We start from the raw sequence: 19,532 nt of genomic DNA, 5'->3' as shown, positions 1-19,532 counted from the left end.
ACTTGGAAGGGAGGAAAGAGAAGGCCAAGCCAAAGAATTTAAAATGAAGATGTGGCTTGCTACATGAGGGAGCAGAGTGCCTGAGTCTGAAAGAGGACCTCTGTTGCTGGAGGGAACTGGAGGGCAAGTGTGAGGGAAGTTGAAGAGGTAGAGCCTAGTGAGTGGGATGACCACTCTGACCTCTTTTCCAGGGGCTGTCCTGATTTACTGGTGTAAAAATTAATCACCCTCTTTTAGTCTCAAAATGGCCTTGTTTGGATAGTAAATTATGTGATAAATCAGTAGGAAGACATTAAAGAATTTTAAGGCTGGCAAGTGTGATATAATCAGATTCTCAGTTTGAAGTGATGGCTGCCTTGTGGATAATGGATTTGGGTAGGCCACGGGGGATGCTAAATTTCTTTTTACTAAGAAATTTACCTTTCAGATTAAACAACTTGTTCAATTTTCTCAGTAGCAAGTCAATCCAGGAAAAAAAAATCAGGGAAATACGTTGTTTGGTGAAATCAGTTGGTCGAGAAATACAGACTGTTGATTTTTTAGCCACTAGTAGATGAAGACGTTTTATAGTACATTTAGTTATCACTGATGCTTTGTTTAGATTTGTTTGCCACCTCATCATGTTGTGTTCCTGTGTTTAAAATAAAACTATTGGGATATGCTTTGTAAAGCTGTGAGTCTGATCATCTAGACTACAAAATCACAAAATTAGCAAGGGGATTTTGTCCCAAAGACTGAAAACTGTGTGAGGGCTGGTATCACCACTGACTTGTTCATAGTTATAGCCCCAGCATGTGGCACCCAAGTAAACTGGCTGTTTGATTGAAAGAATGAACTCCCCACCTCTAACAAGAACTAAATCTTAGGTACAACGTTCATCAATCTCCTTAAGACATTTATGCCATAAGCTTAAATCTGAATGGAGACTGTGGTCAAGATTGTAAAGATAAAATAAATCTGAAACATATTTCCTGTTAATGTTTTTTCTTTTTGGTATTAAAGCAGTTTGACATAAATTTTGCTTAGAAATAAAGAGGGCAAAACCAATTTCCATCAAAAGAAGAATTAATGTCATGTAGTTTTTATCAAGAACAATTTAAAATGTATCTTCTTGGAGCACCTGGGTGGCTCAGTCATTAAGCGTCTGCCTTGGGCTCAGGTCATAATCCCGGGGTCCTGGGATCAAGCCCTGCATCAGACTCCCTGCCCCGCAGGAAGCCTACTTCTCCCTCCCCAACTCCCCCTGCTTGTGTTCCCTCTCTTGCTGTCTCTCTCTGTCAAATAAATAAAATCTTAAAAAAAAAATAAAATGTATCTTCTTTTTTCTAGTATTCCTATTTGGAAAATAACCAAGAAGAAAAAAAATTAAAACTGAGTATGAATATATTAAAATCGTTGTGATTTAAATCAATAAAAATCAAATTACTCTGTAATTTAGATGCAATAAATACAGGAAATATGCATAAGCATTTAAAATCACAGTAACACTTTAATAAGATTAGAGCCCCCCCAGGAGTATGATAGTAATAAAATGACAGAAACTCATTTTCCTTAAATGTGATCTTTAAAAATTAATATATTTATTTAAAAATATGTCTATTCTAAAAAAGGAAATATAAATATGAAAATTTATCAAAGAGAATCTTCAACAATTTGTTTAACTGTTGGGTTAATATCTAGACTATGAGAATATTGGCAAATTTTAATACCTTTTATTAGTTTTCTTTTTCCCTTTAATTATATGATAAATTCGATGACATAATATTTGCAAAATGCCCTCTGTTCTCCCAGTGGTCTCTGAATGCTTATTTCTTCTTGTGCTAACTGCAATCTGGCTTTCTCTTGAGTTGGCTATTTTCTTTCCTTTACATACTGCTGAACCTGGGGGTGGAGAGGTGTTTTCTTGCTCTTAACTGCTTTTATAAAACCACTGTTAACACATCCTCCTTCAATATCCCCCACCCCCATCCTTCCACCACCCTATCTTTGAAACATTTTCTCAGATTATAACATCCTACGCTTCCTAGTGCAGCAACTTCCTGTCATTCTCTTGGTACCCCCTCATTCGTTGTGTTCTATAGGAACTACCTTCTCTTTCCCCACTTAAAACCTTCAGTCTTGGTGGCTTTAATTAGGGGTGCTACACCCAGGCCTCTCACAACCAATCCTCTCCCTTTCAACGATCTTTTCTTCTACTCTAGGGTTCAGCGAACTTTATAAAGGGCCCAATAGTAAATATTTTCAGTTTCTTGGCTGTAGAGTCTTCGTTGCAATGGTTTAACATTGTAGTTCTCGCTTGAAGGCAGCCATTGATTATAATATATAAACAAATGGATGAGGCTGTGCTCCAATAAACCTTTATTTACAAAGAAAGGCGAAAAGCTGAGTCACGACTTGAAGATGAGGTAAAGCGAGCCGTATCTGGGGGAAAAGAGTTCTAGGCAGAGGAAACAGCAAGTGCAAAATCTGAGGCAGAAATTTGTCTGGGGTCCTCCAGAAGCAGCAAGGAACCCAGTGTGGTTGGAGCACAGTGAGCCAGAGGAAGATTGGTAGTGGGAGAGGCCAGGGAGATGATGGGGGGGAGGGTGGACTTTGAGGGATCTTAAAGGCCACAGATGGGATTTTGGCTTTTATGCAGAGGCAGTTGGAGAGCCATTGGAGGGTTCTTTTTTTAATTTTATTTTTTTTAAGATTTTATTTATTATTTATTATTTATTTGAGAGAGAGAGAATGAGAGATAGAGAGCATGAGAGGGAAGAGGGTCAGAGGGAGAAGCAGACTCCCTGCTGAGCAGGGAGCCCGATGCGGGACTCGATCCCAGGACTCCAGGATCATGACCTGAGCCGAAAGCAGTCGCTTAACCAACTGAGCCACCCAGGCGCCCGGAGAGTTCTTTTTTTTTAATTTTATTTATATGACAGAGAGAGAGAGACAGCGAGAGAGAGCACACAAGCAGGAGGGGTGGGAGAGGGAGAAGCAGGCTTCCCGCTGAGCAGGGAGCCTGAAGCGGGGTTCGATCCCAGGACCCTGGGAACATGACCTGAGCCGAAGGCAGACACTTAACCGCTGAGCCACCCAGGCGCCCCCCATTGGAGGATTCTGAGCAATAATCAGATGTAAGTTTTAACAGGATTGTTCAGGCTGCTGTGGTAAAGACAGTGAGGGGACAGAGTAGAAATAAATATTTTTTTCCCAATATATATTTTGAGGGATTTGCTTTCAGATGAGCAACTGGAAAGATATGAAAGGGACTGGGTAAAGCAGGTTTTAGAGGGAAGATCATAGGTTCTTTGGCCTTGTTTTGAGATATCTTTGAGGCAGGCAAATACCCCCAATATTTGAGATGTCTGACATTCGTTATAACTTCCCTGATGTCATGACAAGAAAAATTAGTTTTGTTTTTTTTTAAAAACATTTTATTTATTTATTTGACACAGAGAGAGGGAGATAGTGAGAGAGAGAGAGCACAAGCGGGGGAGCGACAGGCAGGCAGAAGGAGAGGGAGAAGCAGGCTCCCTGCTGAGCAAGGAGCCCGATGCGGGACTCGATCCCAGGACTCTGGGATCATGACCTGAGCCGAAGGCAGCTGCTTAACCGACTGAGCCACCCAGGTGCCCCAGAAAAATTCATTTTTGGGGCACAGTTCTTTTTCATGTGTTTCATGTTTGTGTATATTATACAAAGGAAATAAACTGACCTTTTTAAGTAATTTCAGCCTAAAAGTAGTTAATTGAAAACCATTATGAGAATATAATATGGACACTAGTTTACAGTACATTTCTTATCATTTTAGTAGAATTTTAAACTCAGGTGTTTCCTGCTTATAGGATTAATCAAACTTGGAAAAATACTTTACGCAAGAAATGATTTTTCAAAAAGGGATTTGAAAGATGAGACCATTTGGGCATGTGTGTCTTCAGGGAAAATTTAGTTGCAAGTGTTAAGATAAAATGGTAATAAGCTGCAAAGAGAGGATGATCTAGTAAGTTTTTCCATTCACTCTATTCTCTAAGGGCTATTGTCAGAAAAGCAATTCATCTGCTCAGTAAATTTTTGGAAAAGGCTTATTTTTCATTTGGCAAGATAAATGTTTCAAGCTTTCCCTTTAGTCATTCATTAAATCAAAAATAAAGTGAAGTTTTTTTTAAGATTTTATTTATTTGACAGAGAGAGAGAGTGAGAGAGGGAACACAAGCAGGGGGAGTGGGAGAGGGAGAAGCAGGCCTCCCGCTGAGCAGGGAGCCCGATGCAGGGCTCGATCCCAGGACCCTGGGATCATGACCTGAGCTGAAGGCAGACCCTTAAGGACTGAGCCACCCAGGCGCCCCAAATGAAGTGTGTTTTAAACTTAAATTTGTTTGAATGTTAGAGGGAAAAGTCTTATTTAGGGGATTGTATTCAACCTTGTATTGGTAATAACTGTATTGTTTATTTTCTGTACTGTTTATTAGCCATAATCATTCAGAAATGTAGAAATGTAAAAAAGTTAGAAAGGACCTTAAGGATCCTCTTAAAGGATTATGTAATCCTGTGCTTATCAAGCATTTTTCCTGTGAACTACAGTTAAAAAAAAATAACAGTTTTATAGCATGACCCAGCATACAATATATTTGTATAAAAGTCAAGCAAAAGTTTCACAAAGCTATGGTTACCTTAGATGGGAAATGCACTTCAATATATTTTATTTTTGTTTTAAATGCTGCCTTGATCTTCACTTTGGAAAAAAAAAAGGTCCTTATCTTGTCTGTCCTTTGGCATGATGCAGTCTCCTTCCTGTGTGATATCCTTAGTTTATCATAAATCACAAAGCCTTTGTTTAATCTTAAAAAGTAGCTCAGTACTGTACTGCTTTAAGACATTTAATGTGTTTGTGTCTTGCTGTTAAATATGGACCCAACTGAGCAGCCTGGTGTGAAATTACCAATAGGGCTTCTCTTCTTGACCCAGACTGTGGTACGCTGAGTGGTTGAAGCTGCATTGGATTCCACAATCAGAAAGATAATAATCCTGTTTAAGTACTTAAAGCTGAGAATTACTAATGGCCATTTTTGTCCTCTTAACCAGACAGTCTTACACATTTAATACATAGGAGATAGGTGTGTACATTTTGAATAAATTTAACAAAAAGATGGTATTAGTCCAATGCTCTGTTAGGTCCTTATAGTTACAGTACAATATGAACGTGCACCATCTTAAGCTTTCTATAATATGCAAGTCATATGATAACAGTTTCTCTTCCTTTTTAAATATTCCTAAAACTTAAGAATATCCATGGGTGAGCACTGATTAGCATTATGTAGGTATGAGAAGGTGGAATAACTAAAAGATGAGGCAAGGAAAAAGAAAATGGAGAAAGCTGGAACCACTTACTGAAATACATAAATAATATTGATGCAGAATTGAAAAAGGAAAGTTTTTTTAAATGAAGGGAACTTGAAATAAATACTCACTTTTCCAAGAAATGAAATCATTTTTTCAAAAAACAAATTTTAATAAGTAAAATGGATTCATGCATTAAAATATGCAACAACATAATCTCAAAATTATTTTTTAAAGGAAACAGGATATTTCTAGATATCAGTAGGCTTAGTAATAAACCTCTGATTTCTCCTCACATACACAATTTTATTAAAAATGAGCAGGAAAGTGTATTAAATGAATTATCCATTGACTTTTTTATTGACCATCTCTGAAATTCTATATTTAGCTCCTGGGGACTTTTTTCTTTCAAGCAAAAGAATTGCTTGCTCTCTCTCATGTTATTCATGGTGTACTGTAGCAGGTAACCATATAATTAGCAACCACTGGTTGTGTTTTCTCACTTTCTGTCATCTTCCCAGGTTGAAATTTTTCTGAGTAATAGATATTTTGACAAGTCAGAAGCTCCTTTGAATAATCTGAGCTTATGACTAGCTCTATCCTATTAGAAGACATCATGATTTGTTCTAGTCAGCCCTGAATGTTACTAACCTGATTTTATAGATATTGAAGCTAATCTAAACTTTCTTTTTTTAATCTGGAACCAAAAAATGGGGTGAGAATTTGGGAATAAGGATGGAGATTATTGTCAGCATAATAGATATGCTTTAACTTTTAGCACTGATGTTAGGATCTGATGACTATTTTTGTGTACTTTTAAAATAGTGTCTTAAAATTAATGTAGATGACATTCCCTGCTGAGTTTTCATGTAATAGTTATATTTGCTTTTTAAAAATAAGTTATTAATTACTTTTTCTTAAGTATAAGCACTGAATTGCTTTTAAATATAGTTTAATTTTTAAAACATTTTCTTGTCATGACAGAAAAATATTTGAAATTTTATTAAAACAATTTTTATAGTTCTGATGTTATTTTAATATTTGAATACCGAATAATGGTTTATTTGGCATTTATTAATGGGGCATGTTGGTAAGTATTTGTCAAAAATACATATCCTTCATGCAGTTCTAGGAATTTGAGTTCAGATATTTAAGATTAGGACAGATCATGGTTTTTGTGCTGGTTGAGTTTATTTATTTGCCTTAGCCAGCAAAGTCAGATTTCCACATTTTATGCCTAAATTTTAAAAGTATCATATTAAGACAAACAGAATCAAAGTATAAATGCTACAAGACTATTGACTTTGACAATAAAAACAACAAAGAAATACTTATATATCTATATCTGCCTATGTTTTTACTCAAAATGAACAGTGTGCATGAATCCATATTTCAAAGAAGTAGAGTGCATATATTTTTCAGCTATGCAAACCTAAATATATTTTAAATGGTATTGTTTTATTCACTATTACTTGTGTTACAAGAAGTAGAAATTTAGAAAAACATGCACATGCAGATTTGCCTTCGGTTTTTTAGAAATGTTAGTTTGATTTTGAATTTGGTTTTCAGTGTTTGTATGTCTGTTTGAAAACTTTTCTCTCTAGAAACGATAAGCTTTATCACAAAAGAACCAGTATTAATGGTTGAGCTCAAATTTCTCTCTAGAGTAGTGCCATTTGAATGTTATAATGTTTGAGACGTGTGTGTGTGTGTGTGTGTGTATTTTTTTTTTTAATTTAACAGATGAACTCATTGTTGGCATCCCCCTTTTGAGAAGGCTATGGCACATTGCATGGCCATACTTGGCAAGTGCTTACTCTAGCTCTGAAATATAATTAACTGCTGATGGGAATATAAAAAGCGTCTGACTTACAAGCTGCCATTTTTCCATCCCAGTATGTGAACCAAACCCAACTACCTGAATCCTTGTAGCATAATAAAGCTAAAAATGCAAAATCTACCTCATTTATAACCAGGACTATTGCTCAGAGCTGACAAATAGTCATTATGGGAATGCAGTATAATCTTTTCTGTATGAATTATTTTAGTAGGATGATAACATTGGCAGCGCTGCCCTGCCATGTTTAGTTTTAGAGGTTTCTAATTCATATTTTGAGGTACAAGTCCTTCTCTTTCTGCTAAAAAATTGCTAATGATAAGGAAAGAATTCTCTGAGGACAGTGGATCAATTCCAAATTTCACATTGTCTTGTTTATCTATTTATTTATCTATAGTATCTATAACATAGATATCTATAATATCTATTATTGTTGGTTAACAACTCCCACTCCAAATTTAGTGGCTTAAAACAACATCAATTTACTATTTCTTATTGCTCTGTGGACTGACTGGATTCAGTTGGGTAGTTGTTCTACTCCACATGATGTAACTGAGGTGATAATTGCAGCAGTGAAGTCTGCTAGTGGTGGAATGTCAACATGGCCTCTCATCCTCCAGGGTTTCTCTCCAGGTGGCCTCTTGTTATTAAGTCTATCCCAAACTTTTCTTTAGCATGTGGTTTCCAAGAGGACAACTCCAGTGTACAAGAGTTTATAAAGGCTCTGTTTTCATCACACATCTAATCACTCAAAGCAAGTCACATGACCAAACCCAGAGTCATTGTGGGAGAGGACTACCCAAGGACATGAATATTGATAGACATTGGTAGACATGGTCTACTGGAACCACCAATGTAATAGGCTGCCACATCTCCATAATAAATTCTAGTAGAGAACAGCAGGTAATGAGTATAGTTGAATGGAAGAGTAAGAAGCAGTATAATTTGGACCAAATGATATGTTGTATAAATAATTTCACAAAATTATACTTACCACCCTTGATTGTATTTGAAGGATGCTGTTAGGAAATGAAGAGGGAGGAAAGTATGCTGAAATTGAAACAAGTGACTTTTTTTTTTTTTTTAAGATTTTATTTATTTATTTGAGAGAGAGAACGAGATAGAGCATGAGAGAGGGGAGGGTCAGAGGGAGAAGCGGACTCACTGCTGAGCAGGGAGCCCGATGCGGGACTTGATCCCGGGACTCCAGGATCATGACCTGAGCCGAAGGCAGTCGCTTAACCAACTGAGCCACCCAGGCGCCGTGAAACAAGTGACTTTGTATGCTATTAGTCTTTTTTGAAAGATACTAAATCACCATAAAAGAATATGTTCACTTTCTTTTGACAGAAATGTTCTTAATATATGTCATCAAAATAGGTAAGATGGACCTAATCGGCAATTAGAGTTTAATTCTTCTAGTCTTTCCCTTTTCTTCTTTGCATACCCATTTCTACTTCCTGACACCCACACACACATACCTCTGCCTCTTCCCATGTTATCATAGTATCCATGTCATAGAAATGTTAATTTTGGAAACAGAAATAGTTAAATTTATGCTGTTTTACACATTGTGTGAGTTTTCCAGGTTCTTTAATTAGGATTTTTGGTACATTAAATATCCTATCAGGTAAAATAGCTGAGTCACTGGATATTCTAACATTCCTAATTTGAAGAGAATTAACAATTTTCTAGGGATTTAGGGACTACATAGAAAGACAAATGTGGCTGGTGTTGGCTCTGTATCTTAGATATCATCTAGCTGTCTCTATATCCCCCAAACTACAGCATCACATTTTAAACTTCCTAAACTGAAAATACTTTTCCTTTTTGTGTAATTTTTTTTTCTTAGCACTGCTTTTCTTTCTCTAGTCACCATAACTATTTCTTCCTCTTTAATTCTTTTTTAAATACTATTTTATCCTGACAAACCAATTCATACTCTACAATGTCTTGGGGAGCGGGGAGGGGAGTAGTTTGTTGACAGCTGTACTTTAGAGAGTCCATACAGTATTCTGAGCAAGAACCAGCTTTGGAATCCTCCAGCTCTGGATTATGGTCGTAGCCTGGTCAATTACTAGCTGTTAAGCCTTGGAAGTTTCTTTCACCTCTCCAGGCCTGTGCATATTCATTTGTAAAAAATGATGGGAAAAGGTCTTATATATTAACTAAAATAACTCTTGCAAAAATTATTTGCATTGTGTTGACACAGTAAGCACCGTAGTTATTTTATTATATCTTTTAACTCCTTAAAGGATGTTTTAAAATAAATAGGATGCTTCTTTCACATTTAAATAAAATCAGTTTTCTCAGATAATTACAAGGTCCTGTTTAGTCCTGTTTGGCTAAACTAGTACTTAACTAGAAACTGCAGTGAAATCATACAGGAATGTAGGACCGGAGGAGAAAGCAGTGACCCCACGATAATTTGAATGCAGACGACCAAATGGATAACATGAGGGAGAGAAAGGAAAGGATTAGGTCATGGATCAACTGAATTTTGGAAACATTTTAGCCTCAAGAACACCTTTTCTCCCCTTATAAGTCTCATGCTTAATGCCCTAGAATTTTTAATTTTATTCTGGATAAGAACTGTTACATGGTTACCATTTATGAAAACTCATTCATTCATAAACTTGATTTTACCTTTGAGCAAACTTCAGAAAAGAATGACTACCGGGATGTTCTCAAATGCTTTTCTCATTATCTTCTTTAACGTTTCTTTCTGAAAGCATCTTAGTGATGACTGTGATTAAGTTAATTGTGTGCACCCATATGTACAGCTTATGGCAATAACAAAGGGCAGTCATAACAAGAACACAGTGCAGTATGTTTCAACATGGAGCAGCCACAGTCCTCTCAAGGCTGGCCATGTCTGCAGTCTTGGGCTAACATCTGTGGTGAACAGAATATCCTGTGTTTCCTTCAGCATGGAAATGAATTGACAGTTATTTATAGAGAAAAACTAATATAAGTTCTTGTGAAAGTAAACACAGTTTCAACCCATGGCAAACTGTTAAAAAAGAGGGAAAGAATGGAAGACGGATACTTTTGACTGACTGAAATGGCTTGAAAATAAAAAGATATCTGTGGTGTGTAAGACAGTGTCTTCAGGCTGTATAAATCTATCATCAACTCTGAGGATGATAAAGAGTTCAAAGTTTCAAAAGGAAACCAACCCATCCTTAGAGTAATTGTAAACAGTGGAACATCCATGCAAAGATGAAATTATATAGTTTCGTTAATAAATGAAAAATTGTGATGAATTCATCAGTTCTCTCTTCTGGTTCTGTAAGAGTGGAAAGAGGTAGGGAGGTCATAAGAAAGGAAGGAATAAAGGAAGGAAGTAAATGTGTATGTATTTATCCCAAGTAAAGATGATGCTAGTTTTTTCTGCTGTATCAATAACCTCACTCATTCATAATTAATTTCACCTGGTCAAATGCTGATTAGAAATAGTGGAGGTTGGGGTGCCTGGGTGGCTCAGTTGTTAAGTGTGCCTTTGGCTCGGGTCGTGATCCCAGGGTCTTGGGATCAAGCCATGCATCGAGCCCCCGCATCGGGCTCCCTGCTCAGCGGGAAGCCTTCTCCCTCTCCCACTCCCCACTGCTTGTGTTCCTTCTCTCGCTGTCTCTCTCTCTCTCTGTCAAACAAATAAATAAAATCTTTAAAAAAAAAAATTAGTGGAGGTTGTTTTGGAATTGTGTGATGCAAAAGTAATGACCTTGGGCCAAATGGTTTGTCCTTAAGCAATTATTATGTGCTTGCTGGCTAAATACTTTTGTGAAACTAGTTTTCACCAAAAACAATATATATTTGATCATTAGGCTTGATCTGAGCAACACTTAACTTTTTCAAAAAATAATTTACTTCCAAATGATAATGATATGCAAGTATTAATAAGAAAGTGATAATCATACTAAGAAGATTTTATTCCAAATAGAAACAGAAAGTAATATTTCTCCAGTTGTAACTGAAATTTCCACTTTTGTTTAACTCCACAACCCTTTTATCTGAAAACCTAAGATCCGCATCTCCACTTGAAGTTTTTATTTTGAGACAGTGGAAGAAAGAATCATTTCCTCCTGCTCACATTGTGATTTTACTACTCATTTTAACTTTGATAGGATGCAAATCCATCTTATTTTCATCGAATAACTGTCTGACTTAAGTAGACCTACCATTCATTGAGGTTATTTAAACACAGGTTGCATTAGAGCTGCTCAGTGAGGTAGGTATCTGTGAGACTGTGTCATTCAAGAAAGCCACTGAATTATCTGTCATGACCTGGCTTTCCTTACTGTGCTGAATGACTATGAACAGAATACATCATTGAGTCTAACTTTTGATTTTCTTCAGCATAAGTTTAGACTAAGGTAGTGGGCATCTTTGATATTGGTGAACTGAAGAATACCCTTCACACAATGAAAGTTATGCGAGAATTGTTTGGTATTAGTAGTTTTATTTTAGACATATATAGGTATACTGAGCTTTGGTGAAAAAAACTTGGAAGAATGCCTAGCACATAGTATAGTAAGTGCTCAAAGCAATTTTTATGAAAGACCATCTACCATTTGTCAGGTCTCTCTGAAGGATTCAAAGACCTGTGAAATACGATAACTGGATGGTAATAATGATGAGAAAGAAAATCCATATAATGCACAAAAGTCTTTAGTTCTCTACCTTGGAAAGGTTTCTAAAGAGAGATTCAGAAAAGATTTTAATAGTGGCCCAAGAATGGTGTCTGAAGGGGTTGGAACTAGATTGTAAAGAATGGACATTATATTAAGTCTATGACCTTGAGAATTTCATGGGTACTTCAGACTCCCTCTATAGATCATTGTAGTTTGTGTGACAATCTAAATGTTCTTTGGAATCCACATTTTCTATGTGGGAGTCATCATTGCATGGGGAACATACTAAGGACTGGTGGTAGTAGAAATCATCATCCTTTTGTGGTAACTTTTCAAAAGCAGTTGTGTCCTACAGGTTTGTTGCTTTTTCTGCCCTCTGTTGCTCCCAGTGAAGTCCAAGCCACCACAAGTGATTTGGATAAATAGGAAGAGTTTACCATCTGTGGGGATGCACTGGGGGAGGCAGGGGACTTATGCAAAAATTAATCACAGAAAAAGCAGTATGTAAGTTGTACATGTGTAGTTTACTCTCAAATTATAGTAGATAATGAGTGTTGTCCATTCAGAAGAGCAAAATATTTGTTTTGGCTACCTATCAGTGAAAGTCTAGCTCATTGGAAAAATTAAAGTAGTATTAATTTGAGGAACTAGTAGATTATTTTATTAGAAGTTCTACCTGTATAATCTTGGCTAACTTGGTAAATGGATTTTGGTGACTTGAGTTTAGAAGTAGCATAATAAAAACTCTGTTGACAGGTTGGCCAGGAAGTGCTATGTAGAAACTCTCTCCATTCCTACCAAAAAAAGGGGGGCGGGGCAGGGAGAACAGAAGCAAGACCATTTGCTGGCCTCTTCAAATGATCCCTCTTGCTCCTTATTGTATTGATCAAGGCATGAGTTGGTGAAGAACTGGACTAGGGAGATAGCAAAGAGAATGGCAAGGAAGAGACACTAAGTGGGAGAATTCCTAGAACCTGCTAACTTTGAATAGAAGTATATATATTATAACAGTCATTAGTATTTATTTATCCCAGCAACGTGTGGATTATTTTACTTTTGTTGTCTCATTTAACCTTCTCAACCATTTTGTAAAGTATAGGTACTATTATTATAATAAGTTGCTTAATTTGATTAAGCTCACACAGGGGCACCTGGGTGGCTCAGTCAGTTGGGCATCTGGCTCTTGAGTTCACTTCAGGTCATGATCTCAGGGTTGTGGGATCGAACCCCACATTGGGCTATGTGGAGCCTGCTTAGTAAAGATTCTCTCTCTCCCCATCTCCCTCTACCTCTCCCTTCCCTGCTTGCCCTCTTTCCTCTCTCGCTCTCTTTAAAAAAAAAAAAAAAAATGATTAAGCCTACACAGTTAATAATTATCACAACCAAAATCTAAACCTTGGGTTTGTCTGAACCCCAGCCTTGTTGTAAAGGATACTGCTTATCAGAGCCTAGAATAAAGAACGTTGCCAACACTTTTAGTTAGGAGACAGATGCCCATTAGAAGTCTGGTTTAATGTTCATCATTGGCATATATATAACATAAACTTTTCTCCCACCGCTTTTTTTTAGTGCGACTTCATGACAGCATATCAGAAGAGGGCTTCCATTATTTGGTGTTTGATTTGTAAGTACAACATGCTTTGTGTTCATTTATTTTTGCTATTTGAAGACCATTTTGAATTACATGATTTTTTCTAATTTGCAGTCTAAATTAATGATCCTATAATTTTTTTTAGATGTTTTCAAATAACATTCAACTCTAATTCCTTTGAAAAAATGTGACTGTTCAGGAGTGTTTATTTAAAACTTACATTAATTTTCATCACTGAAACAGGAGTCTGTTTGGATTGTTCGCTGTGATATCATAAGCAGTTCTCAGTTTTATCTTTGGGCATACAAATGGCTGATGTGAGCTAATTTTCTATTGAAATTTTTGGACTATGTATAATTTATTGTCTTATATAAAAAGAACCATAGCTAACATCATACTCAGTGGTGACAAAAATGAGGGAATTTTTCTCTAAGATCAGAAACAAGGTAAGGATGTTCACCTCACCAGTTTTATTCAACATAGTCTAGAAGTCCTAGCCACAGTAATCAGACAAGAAAAAGAAATAAGAGGCATCCATATTGGTAAGGAAGAAGTAAAACTTAACACTATTTGCAGATGACATGATACCATACATAGAAAACCCTAAAGACTCCACCAAAAAACTATTAGAAGTAATAAATAGTCAAGTTGAAGAATATAAAATTAATATGCAAAAATGGTAGCATTTCTATACACTAAAAACAAAGCAGCAGAAAAGAGAAATTAACAGTTCCATTTACAAATGCACCAAAAAGAATAAAATGCCTAGGAATAAACTTAATCAGGAAGGTGAAAGACCTGTACTCTGAAAACTATAAAATATTGATGAAAGAAATTGAAACCAACACAAATAGAAAGATATTCCATGCTCATTGATTGGAAGAATTAATATTGTTTAAATGTCACCACTACGCAAAGCTATCTATACATTCAGTGCAATCCCTGTCAAAATACCAGCAGCATTTTTCACGGAACTAGAACAAATAATAGTAAAATTGGTATGGAACCACAAAAAAACCAAATAGCCAAAAGAGTCTTGAGAAAGAAGAACAGAGGTGGAGGTATCACAATCCCAAATTCTAAGATATACTACAAAGCTGTAGTAATTGAAACATTATGGTACTGGCACAAAAAGACACATATATCAATGAAACAGAGTAGAGAGCCCAGAAATAAACCCATATTTATGTAGTCAATTAATCTATGACAAAAGAGGCAAGAATATACAATGGGAAAAAAAAGCTTGTCTCTTCAGTTAAGTGGTGCTGGGAAAATTGGACAGCTACATGCAAAAGAATGAAACTGAAACACTTTCTAACACAGACATAAAAATAAACTAAAAGTGGATTAAAGCTCAATAATTTTGATATCAGTCATAGCAACATTTATGTCTCCCCAGGCAAGGGAAACAAAGGCAAAAATAAACTATTAGACTACATCAAAATAAAAAGCTTTTGCACAGCAAAGGAAACCATTAACAAAAGCAAAAAGGATGCTTAATGAATGGGAGAAGATATTTGCAAATGGTATATCCGATAATGGGTTAATGTCCAAAATATATAAAGAACTTCTACAACTCAACACCAAAAAACCCAATCCAATTAAAAAATGGGTAGAGGACCTGAATAGACATTTTTCCAAAGAAGACATACAGATAGTCAAGGGTTATATGTAAAGATGCTCAATATCACTCGTCATCAGGGAAATGCAAATCAAAACTACTATGAGATATCACCTCACCTGTCAGAACGGCTAAAACCAAATACACAAGAAATTTAAATGTTGATGAGGATGTGAAGAAAAAAGAACCCTGTGTACTGTTTGTGGGAATGTAAATTGGTGCAGCCACTGTGGAAACCAGTGTGGAGATTCCTCCAAAAATTAAAAATAAAAATACCGTATGATCTAATAATTCCACTCTGGGTATTTACGCAAAGAATGTGACAACCCTAATTTGAAAAGAAATAAGCACCCCTGTTTATTGCAGCATTATTTACAGTAGCCAAGATATAGAAGCACCTTAAGTGTCCATCAGTAGATGAATGGATAAAAAAGATGTGGTGTGTATATATGTACACACACACACACACACACACACACACAAATATACACAGCGGAACATTACTCAGCCACAAAGAAAGGATGAGGTCTTGAGAACGACAAATACCATGTGATTTTACTCATATGTGGAATGTAAAAAACAATGAATAAACAACAACAACAACAAAAAAGCAGAATCAGGGAACAAATTGATGCTTGCCAGAGGACAGGGGGGTGGAAAGGATGGGCAAACTGAATGAAGGAGAGTGGGAGATACAGGCTTCCAGTTATGGAATGAATAAATCACAGGAATAAAAGACATAGGGGAATATTTTCAGTGATATTATAACATTGTATGGTGACAGATGGTAGGTACACTTGTGAGCATAGCATAATGTATGAAGATGTTGAATCACTATGTTGTGTACCTGAAACTAATGCAACATTGTATGTCAATTATATTAAAATAAAAAAATTAAAAATAAACTATAATTCAAATAATAGAAAAAGACGAAAAGAAGGGTCCTTGAAGTTGGTTAACTCAGTGGTTCAACAACAGTATCAGACTCCCATCTTTTACTTCATTGGCTTTGTTCTCAGATTGGTATCATTCAAGGTATTATATACAGACATGCTAATGTCCAGTGAAAGACATTGTCTCTTGTTCTTTATAAGAAGGAAAAATATACCCAGTAAACATCTCATTTCCTCTCACGGGCCAGGATTAGGTCATATACCATTTGACCTAGTAATTTCACTTCTAGAAATGAAGTCCATGGAAAGCATACCCTAAATTTAGATAAAACTTTAAGCCAAACGATGTTCATTGCATCAGCTTTTATAATGGAAAAAAAAGAAAAGAAAGGCAACTTAAGGGTACAATAGTAGAGAAATAGTTGCACAATTATGGTAAATTCATATAATGGACTACTGTCCAGCATTTTCATGTAATGCTTGGAAATAAAAAAGATATTTTTTGTAATATGACTCTTAAAGATAGGTTAGTGTTAGACTTGGTTAATTCAGCCCTTCAGTGATGTAATTAAGAAATCAAGTTTTTTTCTATCTTTTTGTTTGTTCTCTGTAGTATGTGAGTTTGTTCTCAGGTTGGCACCTCATTTTCAGATATCAGTGACTTTCACAGTCAGAAAAAGGGACAGTATTAACGCCATTGCCTATGTTTTTATCCTTTCTCAGCAGTCCGTCAGAAGATAATCTGTTAATGAATCCCTGTTTATTTATTTATTTTTTAATGAATTGCTGTTTAGGATTGCTTCTCATACCCCTGCCTGAATCAAGTATTGATGAAGGGAATGGAATTACAATTGGCATTGACCAATTATAAATTTAATATGTAGGTCTTGGGAGGTAACTGGCCTCCCTTGAATCACCAAATGCATGGTCAAGTAAGATCTAAATCATAGCTTTGTTAATAAGAAAGTTAGGGGAGTTTTGCCTATTAGGTAGGCAGCCAAGTGTGTCTGCCATATTGGTGACTGGTATGTGCTGGAGAATAGAGACTGAAGCTCTGATTATGCCCAGCCCCACCATATAGGCTCCTCTCCACAGTCACAGTCCCATCCATGGCTTGTTCATGTGGCTGTAGTTTGGCACCACTCCATATTGCACTAGTCCTTTCTCTTCAGTCCTTTCTCAGAGCTCATATTTTCACTTTCTCCATTGTTCTTTCTTCCTTTCTCATGTTCTAAGATCCCCTTTTTTTATGATTTCCTTTCTTCTTTAATAACTTCCTTAGCCATTCTTTCAGAGTAGGTATGCTAACAAATTCTTACTTTCCTTTTTTCTGAGAATGTCTGGATTTCCCCTTCACTCCTTTTTGCTAGATAAAGAATTCTAGGTAAACAGTTAAAATCCTTTACTATTACATCAATTCCTTCTGGATTCTCTGATTTCTGATGAAAAATCTTTTGTCATTCTGTTTTGCCCCTAAAAATAAGGTGTTCTTTCTCTCCAGCTGCTTTAAAGATTTTTTCTTTGTCTATAGTTTTTAGAAGTTTGATCATGATGTGTCTTGGCTTGGATTTCTTAGAATTTATCTTTTTTTGTGTTCACTTAACCTCTTGAATATACAGGTTTATGTCTTCTCCCAAACTTGGGAAATTTTTAGACATTGTTTCTTTGAATACTTTTTTATGCTTGCCTTCTTTCTCTTCCCCTTCTGAACTTGATAACATGAATGCTAGATCCTTTGTTATAGCCACATAAATTCCTGGGGCTCTGTTCATTTTTATCTTTTTTTTTTCCTCTTGTTCAGATTAGGAAATTTATACTGTTTTCTTCAAGTTGACTGATCCTTTTTTTTTTCATTCTGCTATTGAATGCATCCATTTCAGTTATTGTATTTTTTCAGTTCTACTATAGACTGTTGGTTTTTCTATAAATTCTCTGTCTTGCTGAGAGTTCCTATTTTTTCTGTTTGTGTGTTTTTAATTGCTCACTGAAGCATTTTATTAGGCTGATCAAAAATCCCTGTCAGATAATTCCAACTGCATTGTCATCTTGGTGGTGTTGCTGTTGGCATCTGTTCATTGTTTTTTCTCATTCATGTTGAAATTTTCTTGGTTCTTGATATGAGTGATTTTGTATTATATCCTAGACATTTTGGGTATTATTTTACGAGACTGTGGATTTAATTTAAATCTTTGTAGCAGGCCTCCTCTGATACCACATTGGCAGGGGTTATTAGGTGCCATCTTACTACTTTCAGGTGGGAGTGGAAGTCTAAGTTTCCTATTTAGCCTCCTATGGCACCCCAGGGGTGTTCCTCCTCACTGCTGGGCAGGGCTTGGGAGAAGAGGGATTTTTTTTTTTTAATGCATTTAGTGAGCAAAATATATCTACCCTATTTTTTCAGACTGTTGTTATTTCTTAATAGATTTAATTTGTTAGATATCCTTTGCTATATAAATCAAGGGTATGGTATTATAAACTGGGATATGTCCTTCATGCTATGATGAATGCTGGAAAGAAAAACACTTTTGCTAATGCTCATTTACCTGAGTACCATTATTCAGAATTGGATTTGATCATAGCTCTATCAGAGAGGATATACTTTTTCTATACCCTCTTATGTTCAGTGCATGAAGGCATGTGAATTAGACTAAAGGTGGATTAACAGAATAAAAGGCACACACTTTTTATTAATATTTATGTGCATGGGAGTTTGTAGAAAAGAAATGAAACTGAAAGAAGCAGTGAAAGTGTCAAATTCTTGTCTTAGATGATAAAAATTGCTCTTCTCTCCCTGGTACATGGAACAGATACCTTCCTCAAAGGGAAATTTATGCCCTGCTTTTGGGCAGATAAGGGGAGGGTAGAGAAATCTTCCTGTATTTGTTCATTCTCAACTGCCTTTAGCTCAAAATAGTTTTTTTGCCAAAGTGGTATATTGCAGGGTGGTATATTCTGATCTACTTCAGCTCCAAGAAGCACATCAATGTAGGTCAGATGTAAAAGGGCAATACCCTTCTTCTCATGCCATGCCATACTACTTTTCCATAGTTACCAATTTACATTCACATTTAAAATTTTATAGTTTTCTATATTATTAAATGGAGGGAATGATAAGAATCAGAGTTTAGAATAAAGTTTATTTTTTTATACATCATATTTTAAATAATTGGTACAGAACATATAAAAAAAGCAGTTCATATGAATACAAAATAAGATTTTCAGTTACAGTGGATCATATCTGTCACAATGATATTTGTGTTATTAATGTCTCTGAAACCAAAGTGTAAGTTTACATTTGAACCATAGTAACGTTAAATACACTGCATCAGACAGTTGAACCTCTTTTGCTAGACTGAAAAGCTCAGACTCTTTGCAATTGTTCTTCGATGTTTAAAGTTTAAGAGAGAAGTTATGAGCAGTTTTCATCAAAATTCTTTGCCAGGAAATGAGATTAATAAATTAGTTAAATATTATCCAATAAAGCACCCAGCTTTGAGATAGTTGGAAAACAGTGGTTAGAAGTATAGATTTTCAGTGATTAAAAAGAGATTATAACAGATATAATTCCTCTAAATTATCTAATTGTGGTGGTTACTCTATGAAGAGGAAAAGTAAGTAGCTTTAAAAAAATGAACAT

General features: G+C 35.8%; 1 protein-coding gene across 13 annotated transcripts in view; it reads left to right on the top strand.

Annotated features, from left to right (window-relative positions):
• CAMK2D (calcium/calmodulin dependent protein kinase II delta) overlaps positions 1–19,532 on the top strand; it is a 313,999-nt gene that overhangs the window by 145,086 nt on the left and 149,381 nt on the right. For all 13 annotated transcript variants that reach the window (XM_073892167.1, XM_073892165.1, XM_073892172.1 and 10 more), the window contains exon 4: positions 13,360–13,414. In XM_073892167.1, the coding sequence (XP_073748268.1) occupies positions 13,360–13,414 (55 nt within the window). The remainder of the gene's footprint in view (positions 1–13,359; positions 13,415–19,532) is intronic.

Source organism: Callorhinus ursinus, unplaced genomic scaffold (assembly GCF_003265705.2).
Source record: "Callorhinus ursinus isolate GAN/ISIS: 27379988/994484 unplaced genomic scaffold, GSC_fseal_2.0 scaffold4, whole genome shotgun sequence".
Classification (NCBI taxonomy): Eukaryota; Metazoa; Chordata; class Mammalia; order Carnivora; family Otariidae; genus Callorhinus; species Callorhinus ursinus.
The sequence above is the reverse complement of the archived record's forward strand: the minus strand, read 5'-3'. Positions and strand labels throughout refer to the sequence as shown.